We start from the raw sequence: 27825 nt of genomic DNA, 5'->3' as shown, positions 1-27825 counted from the left end.
ATTCATTCACTCACGTTCATTGAAAAGATTCGTTTACTTACTTATCACCTGCTTCATCCAGTCATTGGTCTACCTGTCAATCATGCTGAGCACCAGTTTACAGTTAGCAAAAAAGTGCATTTCATGGTTATTTAAGTTCCATATACTGACAAAAAAAGGTGATTCGTGAGCTAAATAGCACTGGGAAAAGTTCGGAAGGAATGAATTAAATTGACTTAGTAATTTAATTGTTACCATCTTGAAGGTGATTCAATAATACGGTCACGTAAGCTGCATTAGCTGTAATGAGCCAATTGTTGTTGTCTTTTGTGGTGAAAACAGCAGGAGCGTGCTTCTGAAACCAGCCTCTTCTTTTAAGGAGAAACGAGGGCGGGCTGGGGGGCAGGAATGTAAATCCAAAGGGGGTTAAGAGGCAGCACACTGGACTGGAAAGTCCTCCTTCTCCGCCTGAGTGCGTCGAGTCAGGGTGGACTGCACAGCGCGGGAGGGACTGCTGCTCACATGCGCGCGACACCTCGCTGCGGTCCTGCCGGAGGACGAAGTCTTCTCCCTCCTCTTCTTCTGGTTTTTGGGGGTGGCACACTCACGTGAAGGACCTCCTTGAGGAGCATTGGACATGGGTCACATTGATGGTGCCACTCTACTAGTATTTGGCGTCGCCATGTGTGCGGCTCTGTTTTGCCACTCTGGCGCCAGCTCCATCAGGACCACGCATGAGATGGACGCCTCACAGTAGGTCCTTTCTAGTCACTTGGTTGCCACTGAAATTGTGTCCATTACAATGGAGAGGATGAATGGATTCATGGATAGGAAGTTTGAAAGGTAAATGGATCGCTCGGTAGAGGGTTGGATCATAGATTGAAAGGTAGATAGATTGATGATAGGTGGTGGATTGATGAAAAGATTGATCACTAGGTTGATATATCGATACATGGATGTATGGATTGGTAATTTCATGGATTGATTGATGGTATATAGGTAAATACGAAGGTAAGTTTGGATATATGGATTGGTTGATTCACTGATTGATGGATAGATAGACAGAACGATAGATAGATAGACACTGAATAAATATGTAAATATGCATAGTTAATGATAGGTGGATAGATGAATAGGTAGGTCAACAGATAGATGGTTAGGTGCTGTATATTGTCAAACTTATAGATGGTTGATTAATAGGTCGGTAAGAACATGTATAAATGAATAGGTAGCGATGTAGAATGATGACAGTGGATGATCGGTTGGTACTGTAGATGGGTAAAAGAGGTCGACAGATAAATAGGTGGATGGGTAAATAGCTCAATGGATTGATCTTCCCAGTATATCTTCCATAGAAAATCATGTGAAAGGAAATAATTAAAAATGTTCCACATTATTCAGTTTTACAACTGTGATAAAAAGTTAAACAGAATATTGAAACAACCCATTTTAATTTCAAGGACTAAGGCATAATTATATTTTTTAGCACTTTTCCCTCACAAACATGAGTTAACCACAGAGAATAAACGTTGTGTATTAGATGGGTATTAATCACAAGAACGTGGTCTCCTCACCATGTGTACTATTCTTTATGCAAGTCAATACGTGGGACATCACATGCTTATTATTGGCCAAAATTCAATTAAACAACCACAACAGACTTTTTAATGAGTATCAATAAATGCATTGTTTTCAGGAACAAAAAAATCATCAAAATCTTTTTGATTCCTCAGCGCCAAGTGTCCTGACAATAAAATCCTAACCGTGGAGTATCCCTGCGTCCAAGCTGGAGGGAAGAGCAGTACCTGCTTCAGGTAAGGCACTTGATAGCGTCCCTTTATAGCACCCTGGCCTACCAAGACCCCCAAATTGTGTATTCCCACTAAATGATGTAAAAAAAAAAATTAATAAATAAATCCCTAATCGCATAATTGCTTTAAAGAAGTCCACTTAAAAGACATGAACATGACCATAATTAATGTGTCTGCATTCCAACGTCACCATTTTTCCCAACTTCCCATCCACTTAATATTTGACAGCAGAGGATGTGATTCGTTACTTTTATTGCTCTCGTCTCACACAGGAAGAATACAGAAAACGCTACAAATGGCCTCGTTTTGAGGGCATTAGGCACCCGCATTGCACATACAGTATAGTGATATAGGATTGATGTGTGGTGTGTGTTCTTGGTCTACATTAATTGTATGAAAGCCCTTGCCAGGTTCTGTTAGCTATTTGTTAGCCACTAATGTTAGCCTGCTAAAGAAAACTGGCCATATTTTTAGATTCTTTCAGCGGTTTTCTAACTATATATAACTGAATAGCTTCTGGTTGCTATGTGGGAGTTGTGTCAAAGCTCCTGTTAGCTAATGTTTAGTTTATTTTAGCTTTCTGTTAACCAGCTAGCTGTGTGACAGGCCAAATTAGTTGCGTGTTCATGACTAAACTTTGAGCGTTTGTTAGCTGTGGTTTAGTTGAGCTAACACCTGTCTACCAAAAGAAACAAACATAAAACTATACTAAAACTGAAAATGCCCATAATTTTGATTATTTGGGGTTTTTGCTAACCATTTAGCTGTGTGACATGCCAAATTAGTTGCGTGTTAATGACTAAACCTTGAGTGAAAAGTTTTGTGAGTTGTGTGTTAGCTTAGCTTACACGAGAAACAAACAAAATAAACTAAAAAAGAAAATACTCATATTTTTTATATTTATTGATGTGGTATCCTCTGGTAGAGTACGTACAAATAATTTTGAATCGCAAATCAATCATAGATGGTGTACGAGCGTATTGCTGATTTATAAATTTTCTCGCATCAACATAAGATCAATTTCCTGCTCTGTGGTTATCACCACACTTCTTCCAGGTAGCACAGTGTAAAAATAGGAAGAATTGAGAATTCAATGCAGATTTATGTCAGAATGACGAGCACACAGAGCTTCCCACACGCCAGGGGAACACATCAGTGAGTCCTTTTATTGTTTAGACAAGTTTCACTTGAAGGAAAAACTGGCTGGCGTTTAGTCAGGATGCGCTCACAGTCGCGGTCGGACTGCATCTTGTTTGCTTTCTTGGCTTGTTGAAAGACGTACGACTCCGCAGGAGGCACTTTTACATGGAGATGGATGTCATCTTATTTTTTTCCCTGTTGGATCAAATTGACCTTTTTTTTTTTTTTTTTTTTTTTTTAAATAATAGCTCACATCTGATGGGTTGATATGGGTTTGTTAGGGGCCTTGTAACAAAACAAACAAAAGAAAAGGAGAAAAACTGTTTTATGGTGTAAAATATTGAACATTTATTTTGTTGGCAATTGCCAAATAAATCAATTCTCTTATCAAACCGTTATATTTCCACTAGTGTAGTTCGTATTGGTACCGATACTGCCTTAAAACACTGGTATCGCATCGGCGAGTACCAACCAGTATGGTCCCGATACCGGCTGTCGACATTGGTATCATGCTTCAAACGCTCCAAATTATATTTCTAAAATATTTAGCTTTCCTATGGTGCAATGAGTTTATTGACATATTCTGCCATCTACGCACATTCGCATGAAATGTAAAATATTAGAGGGTTTAAAAAAAATTATTTTCATATACACAATTAAACATAAATATGCTTCAAATTTCAATCAAATGTAATCTTATAATTTTATGAAAGTGAGTATGAAAAGAATTACAAGAAAAATTGCTTATATTTTGATTTTTCAAAAGTATCGGTACAGTATCGGTATGGGGCCGATACTGCACAGCCAGTTAGCAGTATTGGTATCGGGACCCAAAAAGTGGTATCAGAACAACACTAATTTCCACCATGCAGCTCATAATATTCAAATCAAACTATGAAGACACAAATTGTAGAGGGCATTCCGAAATTGCAGGTGTCGCTTGAAAACCCAAATGTTCATTCATTAGAGCGCCTTATTTTTTGTTCATTTGTCAACCAACAAAATACGTACGCAGTGAAAGTAGGACGCCTTCATAGTGTAAACAAGGCCTTACTCAGGCTGCATCCTACCATGTGTTACCACAACACACGTGTCAGTAGATCATCCACAAAACAGCGGCGACATATTTCGGGGTTGCGAGCAGGTCACTCAACACTTTCACATAAGTTATTCCCAGGAACGTCTCCAGAGAAAAAGAGCGAGTGTGGAGTGATGCCGTTAAACTGCATTTGACTTGGACCCAGTGAGTCCAACCGTCGCTCGGAGCGCCCGATGTATTTTTCAGTGTGATTGCCGTTGACGTGTTAAGCGTTTAGAAGCGGCGGGCCTGGCCGCTGTCCAAACAGCCGGGCTAATTACGCCACTTAAGGCGCTTCAATTACCCTTGCCGACAAGCTCTCTTGACTCGGGATGATTACATGACATATTCTGTCATGTTGTGCGGCTGCCGTGTGGCCCCACGCTGCCAACTTGCACCGGAAATCATTCAAATAATTCAACTAAAATACATTGCGATTAGTAAAACTTGCATTTCTTCTTTTTGCACTCAACTATATGGTTGCACTTACTCATGTGTAGATGTGGGAGGGGCCTAATTTTGGAATACTATTTCCACAGTGAATCCCCACGCAGTGGGCTTTGCTTTTCATGAATTGACCTAACACGCTTTCTTCCAGTGGAACCTTTCCTCAGTTATTGACTAACTAACACTTTTCAGTTCTCAGTGACATCCAAGATGCAACATGATGGCGTCAAAGATGACTAGGAAAGTAGTCATTGTTGTCAAGCAAGTACAATGGTGCTTTACCTACAATTTTAATTTGTTCTATTACCGAGCTTGAACCTCAAAACCGTATCTCAAATCGCCTTTCCCCATTAAAATGAATGGAAATGCCATTCATTCATTCCAGCCACTCAAAGAATAATAATAATTTTTCTTTTTTTTTTTTTTTTGAATAGTAGTAAAAATATTCAGTAGTAACTTAATTAAATAAAATATAAAGAATTAAACAATAATTCTCTTTTATAACTTTTTTTGCAAGAAACATTCAAAGATTTTCTTTTTTTTTTTTAACATTTGTGGCAGGATTCTGTCCCTGTCTCCTGTGAATAGCAATGCATTACTGTATTATGGAAGAAATGCAAATAATACTTATTCCGCACTTTAATTCATCTGGGAGACAATTCATGCGCTGCTGCTGTTTTGGCTAGCAACAACCTTTGAATTGATATACTGTTTGCTTTCCTGGCAGGGAAAATCAAGTGTTCATTTAAGTGGATGAGGCGCAACAGATCTAAACACGGGACAGGGTTTGAGGAAATAGGCTACAATATTCTAAAACATTGGTTCTCAACTGTTGTCACCCTCGGAGCTGTCTTTTTGGATTGTTGCAAAGTCATGACCCACTTTTACAGAAGATAGGGTTAATAAAAAACATGTTTTTAAACAGTTCCCTTTGAAAATATGTGAAAAAAATACTTTTATTGGGGCTGTTCTATATTCTTCAGTCAACATTCGCACGAGACACAAGCGCCCCCTGCAAACCGACTGATTTGAACCAGAGCGTGGATGTTAAGTGTGATGTAAAACTTTTCCCTTTGTGTATTTTGTCGTTAATTTGATACCCCACTTTAGGGAACTCGATTCTCATGCTCTGTAGCTGCAAGGGTCCTCCTTTGCAGCATTCTGGTTGTTTTGATGGGTTTTGTAAATGAAAATCCAATGTTTTTGTCTCCATGGAGTTTTACAGCGTCAAAGCAGAGTGAAGCCCCTTGCTACCCGCTGACGAAATGACCACTACTTCTCGCCTTCTGCGGTTTTCTCAGCAATGAGGCCCAAAAATGATTTTCTTAACATTCTCATTGTTGTGGTCTTTTCTCACTTGTATTCCTCAATCTTGGCAGGAGGCCACGAGTGTGCATGTAGAGTCTGCCTCCAAATGTTTTGCATTGTCAGGATGATGACATGAGGTTTTTTTTTTTTTATGTATGTGTGGCTAAATGCTCTCAGCTGTGGAAAGCTCTCACAATTGCAGAGAACAACAAAACAACAAGTGGCGTTTTTTTGAATGACATGTCGTAAAAGTCGACCCCACGGGAATACGGTAATTGAAGACAGCGCAAACACGTTAAGATTTAACGTTCAAACGGAGTCGGACGTTTCACATCTGTACAAGTAGGTGTGATGACAGCATGCTGCTGCAACAAACAGGTGAATAAAAATGGAGAACATAAAGGAACAAATTTAATGGCAAATAATGTCAGAGTTGGTGGAAATTAATTAATTTGCCACATGTTTAGACAATAACAGCATTTTATAGATTCTTTATAATGATTCAATTCTCTATAAATGGAGATAATATATTATTATTAAAAATGGATGGCTCAAAGGATAAACAAATTATAATATTAAAATAATGAACGAGAATAAGATATTTTATTAATGAAATAAACTTATTTTAAATACACATTTTTTTAAACCTCATCTATGAATCTTGGCCATCCCCTGTTTTAGAAGCTTCTTTTTTGGAAGTTTATTAACCTTATAATAATAAATTAAAAAAGCAATGCTTTTGGAACTGATGAACACTGTTTTTGTTCTATTAATACAGAAACATTTATATCGGATGGTAAGATCTTTTTAAGAAGTACAACTAAACAAAATTTGCTTTTCTATGGTGGGGTTTGCCTTTAAGGGGCATGGCCTAATGATCTCCTTGCGAGTGTTTACAATTTGTGCTTTTGTGTTTGACTGTTTTTCTCGTTCGATAAAAGTGTACGATCACTGGCTCTCCTTGCCCACATGCGAGGGCATCGCTGTACTGAAATTGTTTCATTCCCCCCCCCTCTACTTTCCTCGCTTTAGCTAGGCTCATTTAATTAATGTTGTTTGAAAGCTAAACTGGCCGAGCTAACAAATCACTTTGGATGAGAAAAAGCAGACATTTGGTTTTCTTAATGACCTCTAAAGAGCCTCCTTTAGTTCGGGACTTGAGCAACGCAAGGTTGACATTACACTTTAACCGCAACCACTTCCTGTCTTGAGTCATTAGGGCGCCCGTGCAGGGTTTTCCTCCCGTGAACATGGCCAGGAAGCGTTCCCATGCAAGTCACGTCTGGACTGTGTCGCCATCAGGGTTGCTTTCGATGCATTCATAACCACGTTCATGTCGGAATGTTCGCCAGGAGTTTCCAGCTTGTATCGGAAGGATTCTGTGTTCTCTGTGTGTGTGTGTGCTTTGCCAGTGTGCGTGAATGTGTGTTGGCGTATCCAAGTACTTACATGTGTCGTTGAAGATTTTTGATGAGCAGTCAGCATCTGTGAAGGAACAATGTTGTTTTTTTTTCCAGTTCGCTGTGGCTGATTTTATACCATAAACCTTGGGCAGATATTTATCTAAACATGATATATTATACTCCAAATACGTCGACTTTCTCTCATTCCTGCCACTCATAAATGACCAAAAACAACCTCGCTCCGATCCTGTCCGTTTTCTTTCCCACACATAAAGTGTCAAAATGTCAAAACTGAATCTGAACCTCCACAGTTGCCAACTATTCTGATATGTTCACTACATGACCAAACAAACCGCACAAAGGGAGCAATCCAACTAGAGTTTGATAAAAAGAGAGTTAATGGTTCTTTTTGTCTTGTTCTCGTAATCTTGATTCAAGGAGTGACAGAGACTGAAAAACAAAAATGTTGAGAACTACAATGCCAGGAATAAATTAGTAGGCAATAGGACAACATAAAATATGAGTGCACTGACAGTGGGCAACTTGATTTAACTCACTTGCAGTGAAAAGATGTATTGCTCGCCGCATTCAAGCTAACCGCTCAAGCTAACTGCATCCAAGCTAACCGCATACATGCTAAACTGACGGGCTTATTTTATTGCACGCCAGCTTTACTTTCGTTACCACAAGACATTTTGTCAACAAGCGCCTTTTTCTTCGCTTCGACTCATCCAGGATTATTTTTTGGGAGGAAAGACACAGAGAATTTGATGACAACTTGGCTTCTATTCAGCACTCGGAAAAATCACCATCTTGACCGACGGGCTTCAAATGTTCAGTGATAGTTGTTTGATGTCTAAGGAAGAAACTTGAAACAATTGTGTGGAATACATTGTGGTTGCTTATTGTCATCCATCTTATTGGTGTCTTTTTATTGGAATATCCCTGTTGATTTCAACTATCGATTCCAAAGTGGTGGAGGTATCGTGGGCCACAGTTCTCATCTTAGCTTTGATCTGATTTTCCACATTGTTAATCACATGAATGACTTACTGTCTTATTGCCTTTAAAAGTTTCTTGGCAGAAGTGGAAAAATAGCAGAAAACCCAACTAAAGAAAACCAAATCAACTTTTATTGTCTGTCGATTGTGGTCTTTTGCAAATATTTAGCTCATGATTTACTTACCGTACAACCTATTACTGTTACCGCTTGCTTACTCATTGTTTTGTGCTTAAAGTACCCTGGGAAACACCAATGCGGTCTGTGAATGTTGTTATCGTTGGCTCAGTTTTAAGACTTTGAGTGCACTTTGGATTTGGATTCTATTTGTGTTTTAGTAACCCATAAGAGGATAGCATTTTGTCAAATGTAAATCATTTAAAGGTGAAATTTACTAAAATTTTCTTATAGCTTGTATTGTAATTGGTGTCGAGAATAGCTGTATAAAATTACTCGACTATAAATATATTAATCATGATAGTAGTCAAAATCATGATTATTCAAACTGTTTTTTTTTTGGCACTAAACAAAAAAAAATTATAAATCCAAACAATATTAAGACAATTCTTTTTATTGCCATAAAACTATTGTGACATTTAAATAAACAATTTCAATAGAACACTCAAATTCTGAACTTTTCTCTCTTCAGACATTGTGCTGCTCGGGTACAAGTAGCCAGTCAGAACACCCTAGCGCCGCCCCGGTTGTCATGGTAATGAAAGTTGTTGGCCCTGGTTTATTTGCATGAGACAGGACCGCCTCTTAAAAACCGGTTATTTTCAGTGACACTAGAAAATAGAATGGAGAGTGTGACGTAATTCTTGATCCTTGATGTATTTTCACGGAATCAGGGCTGGGTTGGACCCAAATCGGTCTGGACCCAAAAAAAAAAAAAGACCGTAGTACCACTCCCTTGTCGTAAAATGGGACAATAAATGCTCAATGGTTTTTTTTCAGGTGGTTTGTCATATGTAGCCATCAACATTTTTCTCATGTCTTGTGAATGACTCGTTTTTTTTTCTGGTGGTTGGTGGTGGTTAATCCCAAATGTTCCTCAGCACTTGGAAAAAGCGTGCTCGATCTCCAGTTCTACAATTTGACGGGAAAGAAACACAAGCCAGACGTCCGTCTAGTAGCTGTAGCTTTAAAGTCGGGTCATGTTGGGTAAACGGTGTGCCTCACAAGTGTCACCCTAGCGCTAAGCAGATGAGGTCATCAGAGGTTGTCGGTCAGGCGTAAATCTCGTCCTTTGGGATGTGGTGTCGAGGCCTGCAGGCAAAGTATACATGCCCTCTTGACTCGCGTCCCCATCAATAACACGTAGCAAAAACACAACCAGAGTGGCTGGAAGACTTCCGCTAAGGCTTTAGTAGATTCGTTTGAATTAGTACCAACGTATAAAACCTCTTATGCTTGAACGGATTGTGCCTCTGGAATTCATGCACTTTCAATCCATAGAGGATGGATCGGTAGCCGACTAGTCATAGGGACCTTGTGAGACCATTCACACTCACTCTATGTAATTTAGTGCCAACAATGAACCTCAAATCTATATTGGACGATTGGTTGGCACGTTTGCCTCGCAGTAGAGCGGTGCCGGGTTCGATTCCTGCTCCGGCCTTCCTGTGTGTATTTTGCATGCATCTTTGACATGTAAATCTTTGTTACAGAACCGAACATCAATTTTTCACCTTCACAGGTCGACTTCATCAGAGGCAAAACAAAGGCAAGATGCCAATGTCATCACCAGTCTAATTACCTGACTGCGGGATGATGTAGTGTGAAAGCTCAGACACTGTTGCAGCGATGCGCCGCCTCTGATGGGTTCTGTGTACAAAGACAAAACCAATTAATTACGTGTCTTCTGTCACAGCTGCGATTCTCCAGTTTTAAAATGATGCCTGTGATGTCACAGTGACTACTGCTCCCGAATTCATAACAGACCTACTCATTTGTCAACTGACACCTCACTGAACTTTAGGACACCACTAAGAGAAACCATAACAAATGTGCCCTTTTCGTGTATGTGTGTGTTTACTCTTTGTCACACAGATTAAGAGAGATTATTCCACATGGAACACCCCCGGGCCCCCCTTTACTTGCCTCCTTTGTTTTATGGCATTACACTAAAAAGCTGCTAACTATGCTCGTAAACTCATAAACACACACACATCAGTATCCATTCATGCCTAGTAGCAAAATGAGAGCGATCGTAATGAGGCTTTGCAGCAGGTCTGCTGGGGGGCGTGGCTCCACGGTGGATTAGATTGAAAACAAACACAGCTAATGAGTTGTCCAGCTAAGCAAACAGTGCTGGGGGCAAGACGGACTAACAAGACATTTGAAGAGTAAACAGAAAAGATAAAAAGGCATGAAGACCACAGACATGAGTGACAAGCTAACTGGATCCAGGATGAATAATGAAGGATTTCACAGCCGTGACGGTTGTGAGGATTAGTTGTTTGGAAAATGAAAACAAAACAGTGAGGAAAGTTCAAACCTTTGAGTTTGCGCACTCTCTGTCCCCATAGCAAATAAAAAACAATGTCACGCTCTGCCTTCAACATGCCGAAAAATTGGTCACTCCAGCCTTTTTAAGACATGCAACGACCCTTTAACATGTCAACTACGGTGAATTGTTACACTGAATTTTTCAGCGCCACGCCACATTTAATAACCCATCCGAATGGCTGTAACCCCTCTCCCCCGAAATACTCGAAAAAGCTTTTATTGCTATAGTTTTAATGCTCCACATCACCTTCAATATCCCGATCAACTTGACGCGCCCTCTCAGAAGAGGAAGAATTATTGCAAACTTTTTAAACCATGTCATCTTCAAAATCCTGACTGATTTGTTCTGCAACACTTCTAACATCTGAACAGTGGTTCCAATCTATCAAATCATCTTAGTCAACAATGCTTTTGATTGCAAAATAATGATCTGTTTAGTGAAATATGAGCACTGGAGTGACGCCAACTCACCAGGATGCCTCTGTCAGACGTTAAAGGCTGTTCGCGTGATGACCTCCTCATCCTTGTCATATTTCTAAAATCGTTGTTGAAGCTTTTTTTCATTTGTGACTCACGCATTCTATCATAACGCATACTCTTGTCATATACATCCATGAATGCTCTCCATGTTTGACTGTATGCTTCAGATTGTCCAACTAAAAGGCTCTTGAACTAACAACAAACCGGTAACATTTCGTGTTTTGCTACACACCAGCGTGATTAAGTTACACAAGCAATGTCGAAGCTGTGGCTAAGGTCAACTTGTTTACAATCGAGTATTTTCATATTAATTATGTCAGAGGAAGGCGTAATAATTAAGCATACTCCCCCTTAAACATATTCTCCAAAAAGTCACACAGATTTCATGGCAAACTTAAATGCATGCACCTCCTTCAATTTGTAATTTTGTGGCAAAGTAGTGTAACAGAAAGAACAAGATGAGTGACGGAGTCATGGAGAAGGTGGAAAAAAAGGAGGGGAAGTCAAAGGGAAGCAACTAAAAACTCTGGGGAGGTGCAGTCGTAAATGTTTGGCACTGATAGCCAAAGACAAAGCCAGAGAAAGTGAAATCAAATCAAATATTGACAGCATGAGAGATTGTTCAAGAGAGTTATTGTGTCAGGCTGTCGTTTGTCGGTCGGACTGGCCAACCCCCCCAGTGCCCCCCCACACAGGCGAGCATCTTTGTTTCATCTGGATGAAGGAATCCCGCAGGCATCCAGAGTTCTTTCATTCTTGTATTCCCAAAGTGCACACGTCACCTATTTCGTGTGTATCCACTTGCCTCTTGTTTTTATTGGGCCCTCTGTTCATCATCATCATCGTTATAATCGCTTTGGATAATTCATTATGTCGTCAATTGTCTTTATTTCATTTTGGCTTTCGTTTTCAAAATTCAGTTAATTGTCATTTGCTTTTGGAGTGGGTCTCTTAATTTTTATTAGTTTTAGCATTAGGTTTAGTTTATATATATATATTTGTATAAAATACATTAATTGCCTAAGATATGAACGAAGGATATTGTTGCTATTGTTATCTTTTATTTTAGTGAGTACAATTTCTTTGCAGTTAGTCGTTGTTTCTAAAAGGCGCTTGATTTCATTTCATTTTATATTAATGAAAATTGTTTCGGAATTATTTTTTTTTTTTAGTCTGGTTTAATTTCTGCATTGGCTTAATTGCTGCAGTCAGTAGAAATAAAAACAGGACTCCGAGCCATTTTTGCATAATTGTTGACACCTTACTCTGATTGAGTCACGGTGGTTGCTCGATCAGGATTTAATACCATATTCTAGAGTCGGGGTGTGTGTGTGTGTTTGTGTGGGAGGGGGGGGGGCGTGCGTGTGTGGGTGTGTTCGTGTGTGCGTGCAGGTTCGCATCACATCATCTGTGCCAAAGACAAGGACGTGCGTCTTGTTTCCTTGCAAATATCCATTGTTTTATTGAGTCTGACAAGAGACGGTTAAATGCAAACACCTGCAACCACCAAAATTCCCTCAAAAACTTTTAGTACAAATCTTTAACCCCCACACAGTCCCTTCAACATCTCAAACAAGTTAGTTGGTGCACCCTGTCGATGCCATGCACACACTTCAATATCGCAACTGTCCAATGCACACTTAAAAAAACAATAATAATATATAAATAATAAAATAAATGACCTGCACATCTCCCAAAATGTCAGTAATTAAAAAAGATGTAATCGCTTGACAGCACTGACATATAAAGTCATTTTATATATATTGCAACTGGCATAAAACACCACCTCCTGTACGCTTTGTTATATTTTAATTAGAAGATAACATTTTCATTATCTAAGCTTGTAATTGCATTCCTGGGAACCCATTAAAAATGTGAAACAAAAGGTCATTTCTCGCAGGTGCGTATAATTGAGTGGATATTTCTCTTTCGCTTGTAGAGTCCAGAAGACTGTGCGTCAAAAATATAATAATGTAGAGAAAATATATATTGTATAAAATATTTTTTCTGGCCTCAACTTCATTTACCCACGTATCCGGGTCACATTTTGTGAAGTTCCTTTTTTTAAATTTATTTTTATTTTTTTTTTATTTTTTTTTTGTGACTGGTGGTATGATAATCTGATTCTCTGATCATGCAGAGTGAGGCCCTGTCTAACCTAATTTGCATATTTAATTGGGGGCGTGGAGAGGTCGGAGCCTGATACTCCTACAGGTCCGTTCAATGACTGAGATATACGACAGGAATGTGCTTAGATTCATGCGCACGGACATATTCATCTGGAATTTTTGCGTGCGTCGTTTTCTGGATCTGGTCGCAGGCCGTGTTTTTTTATGAAAGTCACACAAGTCTTTATAGATGAGACCCCAGATCATTTTTCTCCCACTTGCTCTTGTACGTCTCTATCATCCTCCAAATCTTTTTAAAAGATCTTTTGAGTTGAGCTTCCTATCTTTAAAGGAATCCTAATTATGTTGGTCGGCGCTGTGGACCCGAGGACTGTGACCCACAACAATGCATGCACACAAAAACTCTAGTCATCTTTTCTGATTAGCTTGATCCTGGAAAACCACCGTAGTTGGTATTTTATTTATTTTTCATGCAATGTGGTCTTCATTAGCTGTTTTCAGGCTGTCAGTGTGTATGCGTCAACGCAACAAATCAGCAGGCCAATATAACAACCGTAACTCCGCCGTTGCCATGCTATTGTTTGCCCTCGGCAAGCAAAGTGGGCCACTTGTCTCCAATGAAATTGTCATATAACACAACTGCACGCACAGTGATAAAAGTTGAGAATGAGTGGCTTGAAAGGGCAAAAATAAAACAGGTTAGCTTAGCATGTTGCTGTAGTGGTACCGCGCACAGGCTCTGCTTTACTCAGTCTCCTCCCGAATTAATTTGCAGCAGCACCCTCCCCAGTCTCTTCTTGTAGAGTGCTCTCTTTCGTGCTACCCCCAGTCTACTCTACTGCATTTAAAAATACACGTTAGCAAAGGCAAAATAAGCAGACATGCTAACGTTAGCGTTGGCTTACTGTGCTTTAGTTCTGGACAGTGCCGTATCACACTCAATAATCTCCCTTTAGTGGTGCCGCTCCATTTTCTGTTTCCTTTCAAATTGAACAGCGCTGGATGCTCCAATATTTTACTCCACAGTCTCCACTTGACTGCACCACTCCGTTTTCTGGCTGATCTCAATCTTCTTGCATGTAAAATAGATATGACAACAAGAAACAGACAAGCAGCTTGATTTACTGAATTCCCCTTATAGAAAAAGTGTAGTAACATTGTAATATGGGAGGATACTTAGCTAAAAGTGCCAAGAAACAATAAACACAGAGTGTTAGCTGTTTCTTTGTTTTAGCAGTGGATGGTGCAATATTATAATCCACAGTCTCCCTTTTGCTGCAGCGCTCCTCTTTTGCAGTCCCTTACATGGGCTTCCTGGTCTGGCGAGAGATGCAAAGCGGGCATATAGTTTGGAAGGATGCCAGTTAGCTTGACTTCACTGCTGGGCTGCTTTCGCTCAACCAGTGTCTGGCACCTTTCCCCTTCTGCTCTCTCCCCCAAAATGTTCAACACGCTGTCCATCACCGCCATGTATAAAGACGGATTTGGACCAATTAAGTGTCTTTGATTCACTGGCTGTATCCACTAATCTTGTCTTCAAATCTATCGAGACTTCCTTTCTTGATGTGAACAGTTACCTTTACGCGTGTGTGTGAACATTTCAGCAATAAATGTTCGTTTTTTTTAATCGCGTGTGAGTACTAAAAGAATTATTAAATGTTATTTACATTTTTCTTTACGGTCATTCATATATAAAATAAATGACTAACATTTTGCTAAAATAAAGGCAAATAAAACCTGATTTAATATGAAAAACACTTTTTAATATACTTCAATTACAGTTGTTAACTTAATATACACTTTGACTCGCAGGCTTTTAAGCGGTTGCAACGACAACTTCACAAATTTCAACCAAACAACTGTGGCGTAAACATAAATCAGAAAGTCATGAATCAGATTTTGAGTGCGTGTGTGTGTGTGTGCGCACGTGAGGGTTTAAATGGAGTTTCAGATTGTTTCAATGTGTTGCAAGCTAATTCCCTTGTGGGAAATTGTAGCTTGTTTGGTGTATTTCCCACACGCACACATTCACGCATGTGTTCTCATAGGGGCACGCTTGTCAGTCAAGGTAGGACGTCAACGTAGCGATTCCCAGTGGAGAAAGATCATCGAAAGGGGGTGTGTGTGTGTGTGCGTGTGTGTGTGTGTGTGTCGTCATAAGATGCACCGAGGGTCACAGATGCCAAATTCTTGTAGTGACACTGAGCACTCTGTCGGGTCAGGGGCACATTTCCAATGCTCATCATTTCCGAGGAAGAAACACCGACTTGTTCTCACCTCTTCTCACTTCCACGTTGACTGCTTTTAAGGGGGTTTTCTTTTTTCTTCAGGTGATGTCCGCTGCATGCGCCATATGTGTGTATCTGTTCAACTGATTGGCAAGTGTAATTCTGTGGGAAAACAAGCCATGCTTTTGCTACTTTAGATTTTTTCTTCACATGATAACCATTGCGAGAAAAATAGCAGCATAAATTCACCTGCGTTACACTCTTAAGGTTTGCATTCGAAATTTGGCCGGCTGATGATGAAGTGATGCCTTCATCAATGAAAATACAATCCAAGCTTTCTTTTTGTAATCCGGGTCATTTCTGAAAGATGACAAAATTAGGATAAAAGGTGTGCTCTACTTCTTTGTCCTTGTGGTGTTTTAACAAGTGTGCCATAGACCTGGGATCTGTTTTACGGAAGACAAGAATGTGATGGACAGGTGACGCCAGGACTGAGAACGAGGCGAGGCATAACACGGGAAGCCAAGCAGGAAGTGTAGGTCAAACGTGTTTGGTGGCGGAAGCCCATCCGGACCTCCTGCTTGGCTCGCTCTAGTCAAAGCTTCCTCTGTGAGTCGAAGCTCTGATGTCTCCCCGGAGGCCGGCGTCTTGGGAAGCGTGTGGTGGGCTGGCAGGGGAAATAAACAGCCAAGAAAGAAGCCTTGGAGGAGGTCTTGGCGTGCAACACCTTCACACAAGAATAGCGCACAAGCGCATGGTTTGTAATTAGGGGGCAACACCAAAGAAGCTGTAACAAGCTGGGGAACACCCTTGTAAAACATGCTGGTTGGCTTTCATGTTTAAATAATAAGAATTGGAAAATTGCATGAATATGAATCACATGTTATTTACACGCAGTTACTTTTAAAGTAACCCTTATTGAACACATATGCAGTTAAACGTGCATTACTATTTTGACAGTGGGGAATTGGTGTCCTTAAGGAAAAAAATAATTCATTTAATTCTAACGTAAGACAAAAATTTGTAATGTGACAAGCTAAAATAAAAACAAATTAAGCTATGTCCTTGTTAAATTCACATTAAAATATACCAAATATTGAGTAGAACCCCTCCCCAAAAAATCAGTTGTGGCAGCATGAAAAAAAATGCTTACCCTCGCTTTTCTTTTTAATTATTATTATTATTATTTTTTTTTAGATATAGTTTTAACAACATAATCGTGTCTCGATTTAACAGAGATGTCCTTGGGAGAAATATGAAGAAACTAAAAAATATGGAGAAACGATTGGCGAGAGGAGAGTCAATCCAAGGGAAACAAATCCTCCCGGGCAGAGGTACAGATCCAAATATTTAAAAAATAGTCCCAACAGCTGGGGAATATGTATATGTATACATATATATTCGGATAGCCTTTAAAACATATCTTAATATTTGAGTTACAAAATCTGACAGTACCATCCATCTTTTTAAGGGAACTATTACAGCACACACACAGGCAGAAATCTTTCCGCGCTCATAATCAATAATATTCTTGAGCCGAACTTGCAGCATCTGGAGCTTATTGTACACAAAACCGACGACCACACACACACATTGTCAACACAACTGAAAGAATATGTAAATATTCCACCAAGATTTCATCAATTGGTGTTCACCAAAGCCAGAAATTGGGCACGAACACACGATTTGCCCATATGAGCTGACGTAAACAAAACAGAATGCTGGCATACAGTAAATAAGGATTCTCGCCGCAGCACACTTGAGATTGCACTCAGGGGCCACTTCATTAGGTACACTTATACAACTCGAAGAACATTCAATATAAGTGCTGTGCATACTGCAAACTGGATCCTTTGGTGTATTCAGATTCCAATTCCCCAAATTTAATTTATCCTCATGGGGCAGTTATTTTGACAGAAGAAGACACAATAAGACAAGACCGTCAAGTTTCAAGCGACACTAGAGTTACTCAAGTCAAGTCTTCACTAACTTTCACTCAGGTCAAATCAAGTCAGAAGTGAAGTCTCTCTCAATCTTGCTTCCCGCTGTTGTCTTTCCACGCGCCGAGTGAGATAGATAGGTCACCTTTAGAATAAACGAAGCATTACGTGGCTCAAACAGATCTGTTGCCTCTCTTCCAGAGATAGGGAGGATTAAAAATCGTTCAACAAACAAGCAGCGCAAATCCCTCTCGGTGACTGATGGGGCTGGGGGGCGGACAAGTTGCTGTTTGGGTGTGATGACGGCGAGTGTCTACAGGCTAAACTGATCTTTCATGCGGGTGTTGGACGGAGGGGTCTTGAACATCTCATCTCTAGCTGTCAAACGCCGCCATCGCTCTGGGTTCTAGGTGCCAAAAGCAGCAGAGCACCACTTCAGGAGACGGGTTCCAGAACACTTTCCAATGTAGATGAGGGCTGAAAAGCTCACTGTTAGAGTATGTGTTGCTCTGATTTATATGAGCAGGGAAGTGTTGCAAAGAATATGTGTTACAGCATCCTGAAAAGAAAACAAGAAGCTCCCGTATTCCCAAATGTGGACATTAGGAGTACCTAATGTAGATATTCTATCCGCTAGGAAAGTGATTATCTGATCTACTATGAATAGTGAAGTCCGCAAATAACTGACTTACTCACATAAAATGTTTTTAATGTCATTATTAATTGATAGTGGATTAGTATGGTTTTACTTTTTTGGTTTTCTGGAAATGGTACAAATCATGACGCTGTACGTTTAGTGTAGAATTTGTATCTGGTGAGATCAAATTGGACTCTCAAGGACTGCAGTCAAAGAGGATGGATATGCTGATGGATGACCATTAAAATATTGAAGGGTTTTTATTGGCAAAAAGTAGATTCTTCAATGGCAACCAGTCCAGGGTGTCGTCTAGTGATGGGTAAATGAAGCTTCAAATTTGCTTCATGAACCAGTTATAGTATTTTTGGACTCCTGTAGATGGCACTCTCTGTTCAACATTGGACTGAAAGCACACTGAATTGCCATTTTTTAAAAAGCTTTATTTAAACCAACAATGCCATTTAGAGGACTCACAAATACAACAGCTGGTTCATGAGGCAAATTTGAAGCTTCATTTTCCCATCACGAGTGTAATCTATCTTTGGCTCGAAATCAGCTCGGATTGGCAATGATCCCTGTCATGACTGAATATGTTTCGCAGGATGGAATATGGATGACCATGTATTCTCTACCAGTTAGTTGTCTGTTCTCCCGTAAAGAGAAGCCCCCCTCGAAAAAATAATCCAATTTTATAAATGGCAAATTAAATTTCAAAGCCTCACAAGGACCCCATTTTGAGAACCACTGGTGAAGCCCGTATCTTGAGAGACACATAACGATCTGGTCTAGCCCCCAGAACCATCAGTACATAAGACCAACAACTGGAAGTCCCTAACACCAGATGGTAGAGGTAGACCATGCTCAAGGCGCTTGACAATGTAAAGATTCAGCGTTGACAGTTCCAAGTTGACCGTAACCAGAAGCAGGCATTAGCACTCCATTAAGCAATCTTGTCAAATAAGCACCAACGAGAGAAAGAGCGTCAGGGGTGGAAGTGGAGGTTAAATACTCTGCGGTATAAGGACCGCGAATGCTGCATGGGATAAGTGTCTGTTGCATGTTACAGGAAAGATGCCAGAGCTGAAATCGGCAAAAGCGTCAAACGCAAAAACACACATACGCACGCGCACATACTCTCGCGTTGTGGGGGCCTGTTTCCTGTCTCCCCGACATACTTTCACACAGCAAAACAAAAACACACGGGTCAGCTCTCCTGCTGCCCTCATCTGCTCGTCCAGACACCACGGCTTCCTCTGTGCTCTCCACCAGGAGCACCCGAGGGACACGTGCAGACGATGATGCCGAAATGCTGGCTGACAGGCTGCCGGCTCACAACGTTTACCGTTGTCCTGGGTTATATCGCAGTTCGTCCTTCATGCGACGTTATATCACAAAAGTAATACAAAGGTGATTCCATTCTAGCACATTTTTGTCTGCGTTTGGAATGATAACTGGACCTTTTTTTTTTTTTAAATCACCAAAACAATGCAAACCATTACCTTGGAGACCATAAAATCATCACGACTGCAAATGTTTGTATAAAAAAAACACTTTTAGGCCATTCGTGAAAACAATGAAACGACAAAATAGTAAGAAAATGGCGGCTTTTGGGAGGAGATAATCTGTGAGGGGTTGATACCATGTAAATTAACCCAACTGTGACATCACAATGTGGCAAAATTTAAAACGGCTAGCTCACAAACGCTGTTTAGCAGCACACAAAAGATTTTCATGGTTGCGTAATTTAATTTCCCACCTGACACTCTGGAGAACCGATTATTTGTATGAAATGTGGCTTTTACATAATATGCCCCATTTTAAGGTGTTCTGCAATGAATTCCTAACTCCCTAAAAGTACCTCCTTTGCTATTTTAGGATGTTGAACAGTTCCTGACTTGGCCTCACATCACGTATGTCTTATAGAAGTGAGGTGATCCGTAATAAAGATCACTTTCGGCATGATTTAACGTCGCTTGTAACATCAGAATCACACCGACTGGAATCTTCACGTCACGTCGCCTTGCGCTCGCTTTAATCCGGGTGGCGTAAAAAAGGTATGAGTTTCACCCACAGGACCCGGCTGCCATCTGCAAGTCATTACGTCCGCTGACTGATTTGTCGACGGACTCAATGAAGTAGTGACAATTTTCATCTTAACTTTCACCCACCTGTCTCCACCTCGGTTTGGGATTAAAGCGACCCAATCATCTGGATCTCATCATTTCAGGCCTGTCTCGGAGGTTTACGAGGGATTATTCACTCCGGGGAGTGGGGTGATTTAGAGTGATGCTACATGGAGGCTGCAGATGAATAAAACGCAACTTGTCGTGGGAGCACCCAGACTCCTAATTCGCACACTTTTGTTACGCGTCTCCTCCCCTCTTGTGTGATATTTGTTGTGCGGTCACGCCGCTTGAGTCATTTCCTCTTGTGATGTGCGGAACATGTGTTGGGCCACATGTGACAAATGCCCTAAATCACTTTTAGGGTGTAATAGCTTCCATGAATGAATTAACATGGCACTCGAACGATGATATTTTTAGAAGCACAACATGGTTTTCAAGCGTTTGCATGATCAGTGTAAAAAAAGAGTATTAGGGCCACATGGAAAAAGGCGGGAACATGTTAAATTTATGAGAAAAAGTCAGAAAGTCAAATAAAACACATAACAGAATAAAATCGTAATGTTCTGTGATTTAAAAAGAATATTCTGCATACAAATTTCATGACCGGTGTTTTTGTTTATTTCGTTTGGATTTAGTTTTTCCCCTGTGTTCTTTTTCTCCTATTTTTGTCTTCTCATCAGGTTTTTGTGGCCACCTGTTCTCATCGGTCCAGTCCTTTACGTCTGTACCAATTACTTCCCTCAGCCGTTCGTGTTTTATCCAGATGTTCCTCATTGCCTCCACAACTTTTTTTTATTGATTTTGATGTTTCGGATTGAGAAGTTGACCTTGAACCAGTTAACCTCCTTTCCTACTCTTAAAACCGATTTAGATTGTTACGGTTCTTTCCTCCAAGTAGTTTTTCTAGCCCTCGTCCGTTTTTTTGTCACTTCTGAATGTTTCGACAAAACAGAAAAAAGCAGTGAATTATGTGTAGCCTAACAGAGAAGACAGCAAGACGCGACACAAGCGCCTGAGGGAGCGGATTGGAGGACGCAAGGGACCACGCTGACGAGAATCAGGTGGACACAAAAACCTTACGAGACAGACAAATAATGAAAGGGACACGGGAAATCAAAATCCAAACAAAACAAAATGAACAAAAACACACATTGTGACACACGTTTTATGTCAAGTCAGTAAGTAAACTGCCACACTTCTTTTTTTTTTAATAGCAGAGAAAAACAGGCAGAACAATTAAGTCATAATATTATGATTCTTCTTTGGTTTATAAATACTCCTTCTTTATGACATTGGATTACAAAATTCGCTCACCGCCCTCATAAATTTCTCAATATTTCAAGCATGTGCAACATTTTATTCAGATAAAATAAAATCTCTTCATTATTATAACTTCAATAAGATTTTTTTTATTATTTTATAATTTAATGTTTTAAACGTGCTAAATCCAATTTCTTGTAATATTCCAGATTTATTCTCTTTGAAAACAAATCTAACATTTCTTCTTGGAACATGAGCAAGGATTTAAACCAGCAGCCTCAGAACTGTGAGGCAGATGTGTATGAATAATGAAAATAATGATTTTTAGTTGAGTAAGTTTAATCACAATATTCAAACCTTTTTTTCTGTTTGTTTTCTCACTCAGGAGGAAATGCTGTGAAGGCTTCAGGTTTGTGATGGGCCACTGCATACCTGAAAGTAGGTAAAACCCACTTTTTAAAAGTTTTTTTTCCTCTCTCCCTCTCTTACACACGCACACACAATCACACTCATAATTCCCATGCTGACTTCTAATCTTCCCATTCCGCCGCTTTTATAGCTGGGAAACATCCTGTGCCAAAACAAGGTCTGCAGACCACATTGGTTTTTGCGTGGTGCTCCAAAGAATTCCACATCATTGCCTTTTTGTCACTTTTTGTCACGATGATGTAAACCAAATTAGTTCACTGTTGGCGTCAACAACAAAAGCGGCCGAGGCAGTTGAACTCACATTTATGCTTTATTGTTTCGCTTTATATGGACTATATCATCAATCATCGTGCATTTTTCTGCATTCTTAAGAGGGAAATGACATTGAACAACAGATAAATGAATAAAATAAGATCAGAAGAAGTGACTCTTGTCAACCGGGATTCAATTATAAAAGAGTTGCAGAATTTACTGTAGATACAGTAAAAATATTACTGAGGTAAAAAAAAAAAAACAAACTGAAAAATAACATTACCTAGCTAGTATATTGGCCTATTTCATTTAGGGATTATATATATATATATATATATATATATATATATATATATATATATCCATGTATCTTTTTTTTCTGTGCAGGCGTGGACGTGTGTGCTGTGTCGCCGTGCGAGCAACAGTGCACCGACAACTTTGGACGGGTAGTATGCACGTGCTACCCGGGTTATCGCTTCGACCGAGAGAGACACCGCAACCACAAGTCTCCTTATTGTCTTGGTCAGTGGGGCTAAGATACCCATATATATATATATATATTTATATATATGTACACACAGTCAGGTCTTGACTGACCATCTGGCATATAGGGCAGATGCACGGCAAGCTGGCGTCTTTTGGTGCCTATCTTTCTTTCGTTTTACCCCAAGAGAACATCCCACAATTTAGAAGGAGCAGCTCATGAATCTATTTTCAACATAGCCAGCAAACTGAAACAATTAACATCCGCCGTAGAGCTACGTGATAGCCAGGGGTGGTCAGGAGTCATGTCTGAATATAAATTTTATAAGAACCTGTCTTTAGAATAGAACATTTGATTCTTGTAGTCATTGTGAATAATAGCCAATATTTTTTTACAGATACTGTGTATGAAATGTTTTTGCTGGTTTGTGTTGTTTTCTGAGTGATGTTATTCAGTTTTTTTTTTTTTTTTTTTCAGTTTATTTTATTTTAGTTTTTTGCATTTCTTCCTGGTCAGGTCACACCTTGCGTATGCTAATTTGTTGCTTGATAGATTTTTAAAATGGAGGAATTAAAAAAACACTATGAGCATTACGATAAGAATTTATTTCCAATCTTGCAAATTGAAATGGATCTGTACTCTGTATGTCACATAAAGTATATACCGTATATGGTGGGCTACTATGTAACGAGTTTTCCCCGTCACGCAGACATCGACGAGTGCGAGGAGTCGGGCGGCAGCGTGTGCGAACACGAGTGCGTTAACACGGGAGGCAGCTTCCTGTGTCGATGCGACAGTGGATACATTCTGGCTCCCGACCAGCGTTCCTGCATCGCTGTGCACAACCGTAAGATGCTCAGCTAACATGTATGCAATTGCAATGTGTTTTATTAAAAAATAAAATAAAATAAATAAAAAAAAAAATATATATATATATATATATATATATATATATTTGCATGTGTAAATGTGTGTGTACATGTGGTTTCGATTTGGGTTTTTTGCAATTACCAAAATATGGTGGCTTGCCCTATAAATGGCCGCATTGCCTGCGTGTGATTATGTGAAAGGGGCTGCATAAATAAAATAAAACACGCATGTACAAAGTAGACTTCATCTATAGCAGGTGCACCTCCGACATGTGAAACTGAAGGAATAAAAAATTGTTGCATGTGCAGTAGACATGTAGTCAATCTATATATTTAGATCCCGCTCATGTGGCGCAGCTGAAGGTTTTGATGTTGTAACTCGAAAGCAGGAAGCGCCGCAATAAATCAACGCAGTGTGTGCGGCTTGCCAAAAGCGCAGCAATATGTTGCATGAGGGGTTTGTCGTATATTATTGAGGAGGGGAGTATCAGAGCGTGTTGCTCATTTTTCAACGCAGATGTGTTGAATATTAAGCAACTGTCTGAATTGTATTTATTTATTATTTTTTTTAGACTGTGGATTCTCCTAAACAGACATCATGACTTAATGTTGTTGAAATCCTTTGAGTTAAAGTAGGAATATGTCCTATTGAACTATATAATCCAATCTAAATCTAAATCTAAATCCAAATACCCACCCGCCAGTGATATCTACTTTCCTCCATAGTCTTCTTATCTGCCTACCTCATCTGTGCTGGTTTCAGTGAGTTCATCAGGGAAGTCGGACACGCTAATGAGCGCGGGCACCTGCTCATTTACCTGCCAGGATTTCATCAACATGAAAAGCAGTCTGCTGCAAATAAAGCTGCGGCTAGCCAGTCCACAGGTAGCCTTGGTGAAGATCTAATTCTGGTTGTAGTTCACACTTGGAGTACTCATCCATTTCAAATGCCTGCTGTGCTTGCAGGTTACTGACCTCCTGGCCAACCGCAGTGACAAACCTTCTTTTGGGAGGCTGGGAAAATGTCCTGACAGATCATGCCGTCCTGGTCTACCTGGACCTCCAGGTCCTCCTGGGGTCCCAGGTGATGCCTTCTTCATAGCCAATGCAACCAACTACATATTTACGTCATCTTTGAACAATATGTACCTTTTTAGCCCCCGAACCTATTCCACCTACCTACCAAAATGGTCAACCAAATCCACCAACCTAACATACAGACCGACCAAACTACCCACCTGCTTATCTATTATCTACCAAACCACTATACCTTACAAGGATACATACTACCTACCTAGGTACCTAATCTCGCTACTTCCTATTGTGCTCTCACTACCTAACTACCTTCATACCTTTTCATCTGCGTCCCAACCTATATCCTTACCTAGTCCCCTACCTACTCTACTCATACATTATCTGAGCCGCTTCTCCTCATAAGGGTCACGGGTGTTCTGGAGCCTATCCCAGCTGTCTTCGGGCAGTAGGCGGGGTACACCCTGAACTGGTTGCCAGCCAATCAGTCGCATGGCACACAAAGATGAAAAACCACTCACACTCACACGCCAATTTGGAGTGTCCCATTAACCTACCATGCATGTCTTTGGAATGTGCGAGGAAACTGGAGTACCCGGAGAAAAGCCATGCAGGCATGGGGAGAACATGCAAACTCTATACAGGAAGGCCGGGGCAGGAATCGAACCTTGCACTTCTAAACTGTGTGGCGGACGTGCTTCCCAGTCGGCCACTGCCTACTTACATCTCTTCCTATCTTCAATTCACCTAATTTACCAAGCTACCTTCTTCACAGGTCACCCAGGGGGGCCAGGAGCTAGAGGGGACCCAGGCGGGGGAGGCCCCCCAGGGCCTCGGGGCCCCCGAGGAGACATTGGACCCATTGGTCCAGAGCCTGATCTGAGGCACATCAAAAGAGGCCGCAGAGGACCAGTGGTAAAGAAAACAAAACAGATGAAATTACGGAACAAAACAGAAGTGTATATACAGCACATTACTCAAAATACAACACATGTAAATAGAAAGCAACCATTTTGCATTGACTTTTATGAAGTTTTGAAACTTGTGTTTCATCCTCTATACAGGGACCACCCGGGGCCCCCGGAAGAGATGGTTCAAAGGTCAGTTCAATATCCTATACATTGAAATATTTTTGCAGCCACGCACCCCAGCGCAAAGCCGTTTTGGTTGGAAAAAAAAAAAGAAAATTATTAAAACAGAGTGCTGTGTCGTCTTTGTCTGATTTATTGAACTGTACAATTCCATTTGTATGGTGGTTGCTCTTCAACTATTTGGAAATAAACAGATACAACAAAAAAAGAAGAAAATAATTAATTTCGTAAATTTTTTGTTATTAAATGATAACTAAAGTTATGGGCGCATAGAATGTAGCAACATAAAGTCCTCCTTGGGGATCATAGTAAAGATTTGTTCTGAAAAGAAATTTAAATTTCAATTGACTGATAAGCGATTCTTGGTGCCATCTGACAGGTTGGGTCAAATCATTCTGGTATTAGGGCGGATATTGAATAGCCTGTTGAATGCAAACATCATTTTATGGACTTTCTAATTTTTCCTGAAATATATACATCAAGTCTTATTATTTATTTCAAAAATATTTTTAAATGGATGCTACTTTTTAAATAATCTAACTAACGGGGGGTACACATAGCCGCATTTGAGAACCACTGCCCTAGTACATACATTCTGAATTCCATACCTGTATGTAAAAACGATTTCCTCACGTTTATGTCCAAGTACAGTATGTCTCCATAAGATACACTGCTGCCCTCTGGTGGACAAATCGGCAGCAACAACAACGTCGCACAACAGCTCAAAATTACCCAATAACTGAATCTGCATTTATATACATATACATAAAGCCTGCTTAGCTTCTGTGATGTGAAATGTGATTTTGTATTATTATTTATATATTTTTCTGAACGTATAATTTGCCATTTTCAGGGTGATAGAGGAGCTGATGGCCCCAGTGGTCCCCCTGTAAGTTTATTGCACATTTTAATGCATAATTATTATTATTGTTATTGTTATTATTATTATTATTATTATTATTATTATTATTATTATTATTATTATTATTATTATTATATCATCAAGGCCAAAACTGAGTAGGAAGAGGTTAATGCAAAATTATTGAATGAGAAATGGTTCATAGTTAATCTAGCAAATCAACAATTGCCATGATAATTCATGAAAATGTTTGTGAAAGTGTAAATTAAAATACAAGTGAACATTTGTACATTCTTGAAATACATAGATTTTTTTAAATAAATGAAGACAATTAAATTACTGCATAATCTTCTTTTTTAATTAAATCAACTCAAAGCAAAATAGTAAAAACTATCAGATATGTGCAAATTACTGCACCCCGTTTTAAAATACTCTAAACAAAAGTCATTCCAACAGGCTTTGGAAAAAAGGTATTGCAACACAACCTTTATCAATCCATTTATCAATCAGCGCTCTCATTTGATCGTCATTTTTTGTCCCATGAAGACATTTTAAACAATCATTGATCATCGCGATCTGTGCGTCAGGGCCCTCCCGGCTCCTTCGACTTCCTGCTGCTGATGATGGCCGACATTCGCAACGACATCATCGAGCTGCAGGAGAAAGTGTTTGGTGAGAAGAGGGGCATCTCGTTGGACTCTTTTCCCTCCGGCGGTGAGCATGAATTTGCCGAGTGGGGGTCCGGCCAAGGGGACCTCATGTTCAGTACCTGAACTTTTTGAACGCTGCTGGTGACATTATTTAATTGAAAAAAGAGGACAGTATGGACTTGAAAGGACAAGCCTTATCGCTAGCATCTCTTCCTCAGCCTCTCTCTTCTTGCTGCAGGTAAGCATGCAAACAGAGAATCTCCCTTGGAATTGGTATGTGATGCATTTTTGTGCACTGACAGGGAATAAAGTCATACTTTGTATTACAGAGTCATATTTGTTCAATAAAGAGAAGAAAAAGTCATTTTGTTCTGAACAAATGTAATCACTAAAAAAAAAAAAAAACATGTCAGTATCATGACAACCGGGTCTCTTTTCTCAAGGACAATGGTTGTAACTCTGCAGGAAAATACTTAAAAATATCATATTACTCAGAGAAAAAAGTCAGACAAATCTCTAATTTACTAGTATATGCTTGCTTGTAAATTAGAAGGAAAAACATTATGAGAAATCACAATATTACAAGAACAAGTCATAATCTAAAATTACAACCCTTTTGGGAATAAAGTCATCATACAAGGAAAAAAAAAAATTTTTGATTTTTTAATTTTTTTTACAGGAA

General features: G+C 39.8%; 1 protein-coding gene across 1 annotated transcript; it reads left to right on the top strand.

The window, feature by feature from the left end:
• Positions 1 to 461: 461 nt before the first annotated feature.
• Positions 462 to 27584, top strand: LOC148337049 (collagen and calcium-binding EGF domain-containing protein 1-like). The gene is made up of 11 exons (XM_088296689.1): positions 462 to 732; positions 1713 to 1793; positions 21863 to 21915; positions 22546 to 22680; positions 23352 to 23489; positions 24275 to 24396; positions 24478 to 24595; positions 25319 to 25458; positions 25608 to 25643; positions 26488 to 26523; positions 27081 to 27584. Exons 1-11 carry the CDS (start codon positions 617 to 619, stop codon positions 27264 to 27266), a joined length of 1161 nt encoding a protein of 386 aa, XP_088152815.1. The 5' UTR covers positions 462 to 616; the 3' UTR covers positions 27267 to 27584.
• Positions 27585 to 27825: the final 241 nt, after the last annotated feature.

This window comes from Idiotropiscis lumnitzeri, chromosome 5, assembly GCF_059441095.1.
Source record: "Idiotropiscis lumnitzeri isolate Australia: NSW breed Sydney's pygmy pipehorse chromosome 5, RoL_Ilum_1.0, whole genome shotgun sequence".
Lineage (NCBI taxonomy): Eukaryota > Metazoa > Chordata > Actinopteri > Syngnathiformes > Syngnathidae > Idiotropiscis > Idiotropiscis lumnitzeri.
This window is presented reverse-complemented; position numbering and strand designations above follow the sequence as displayed.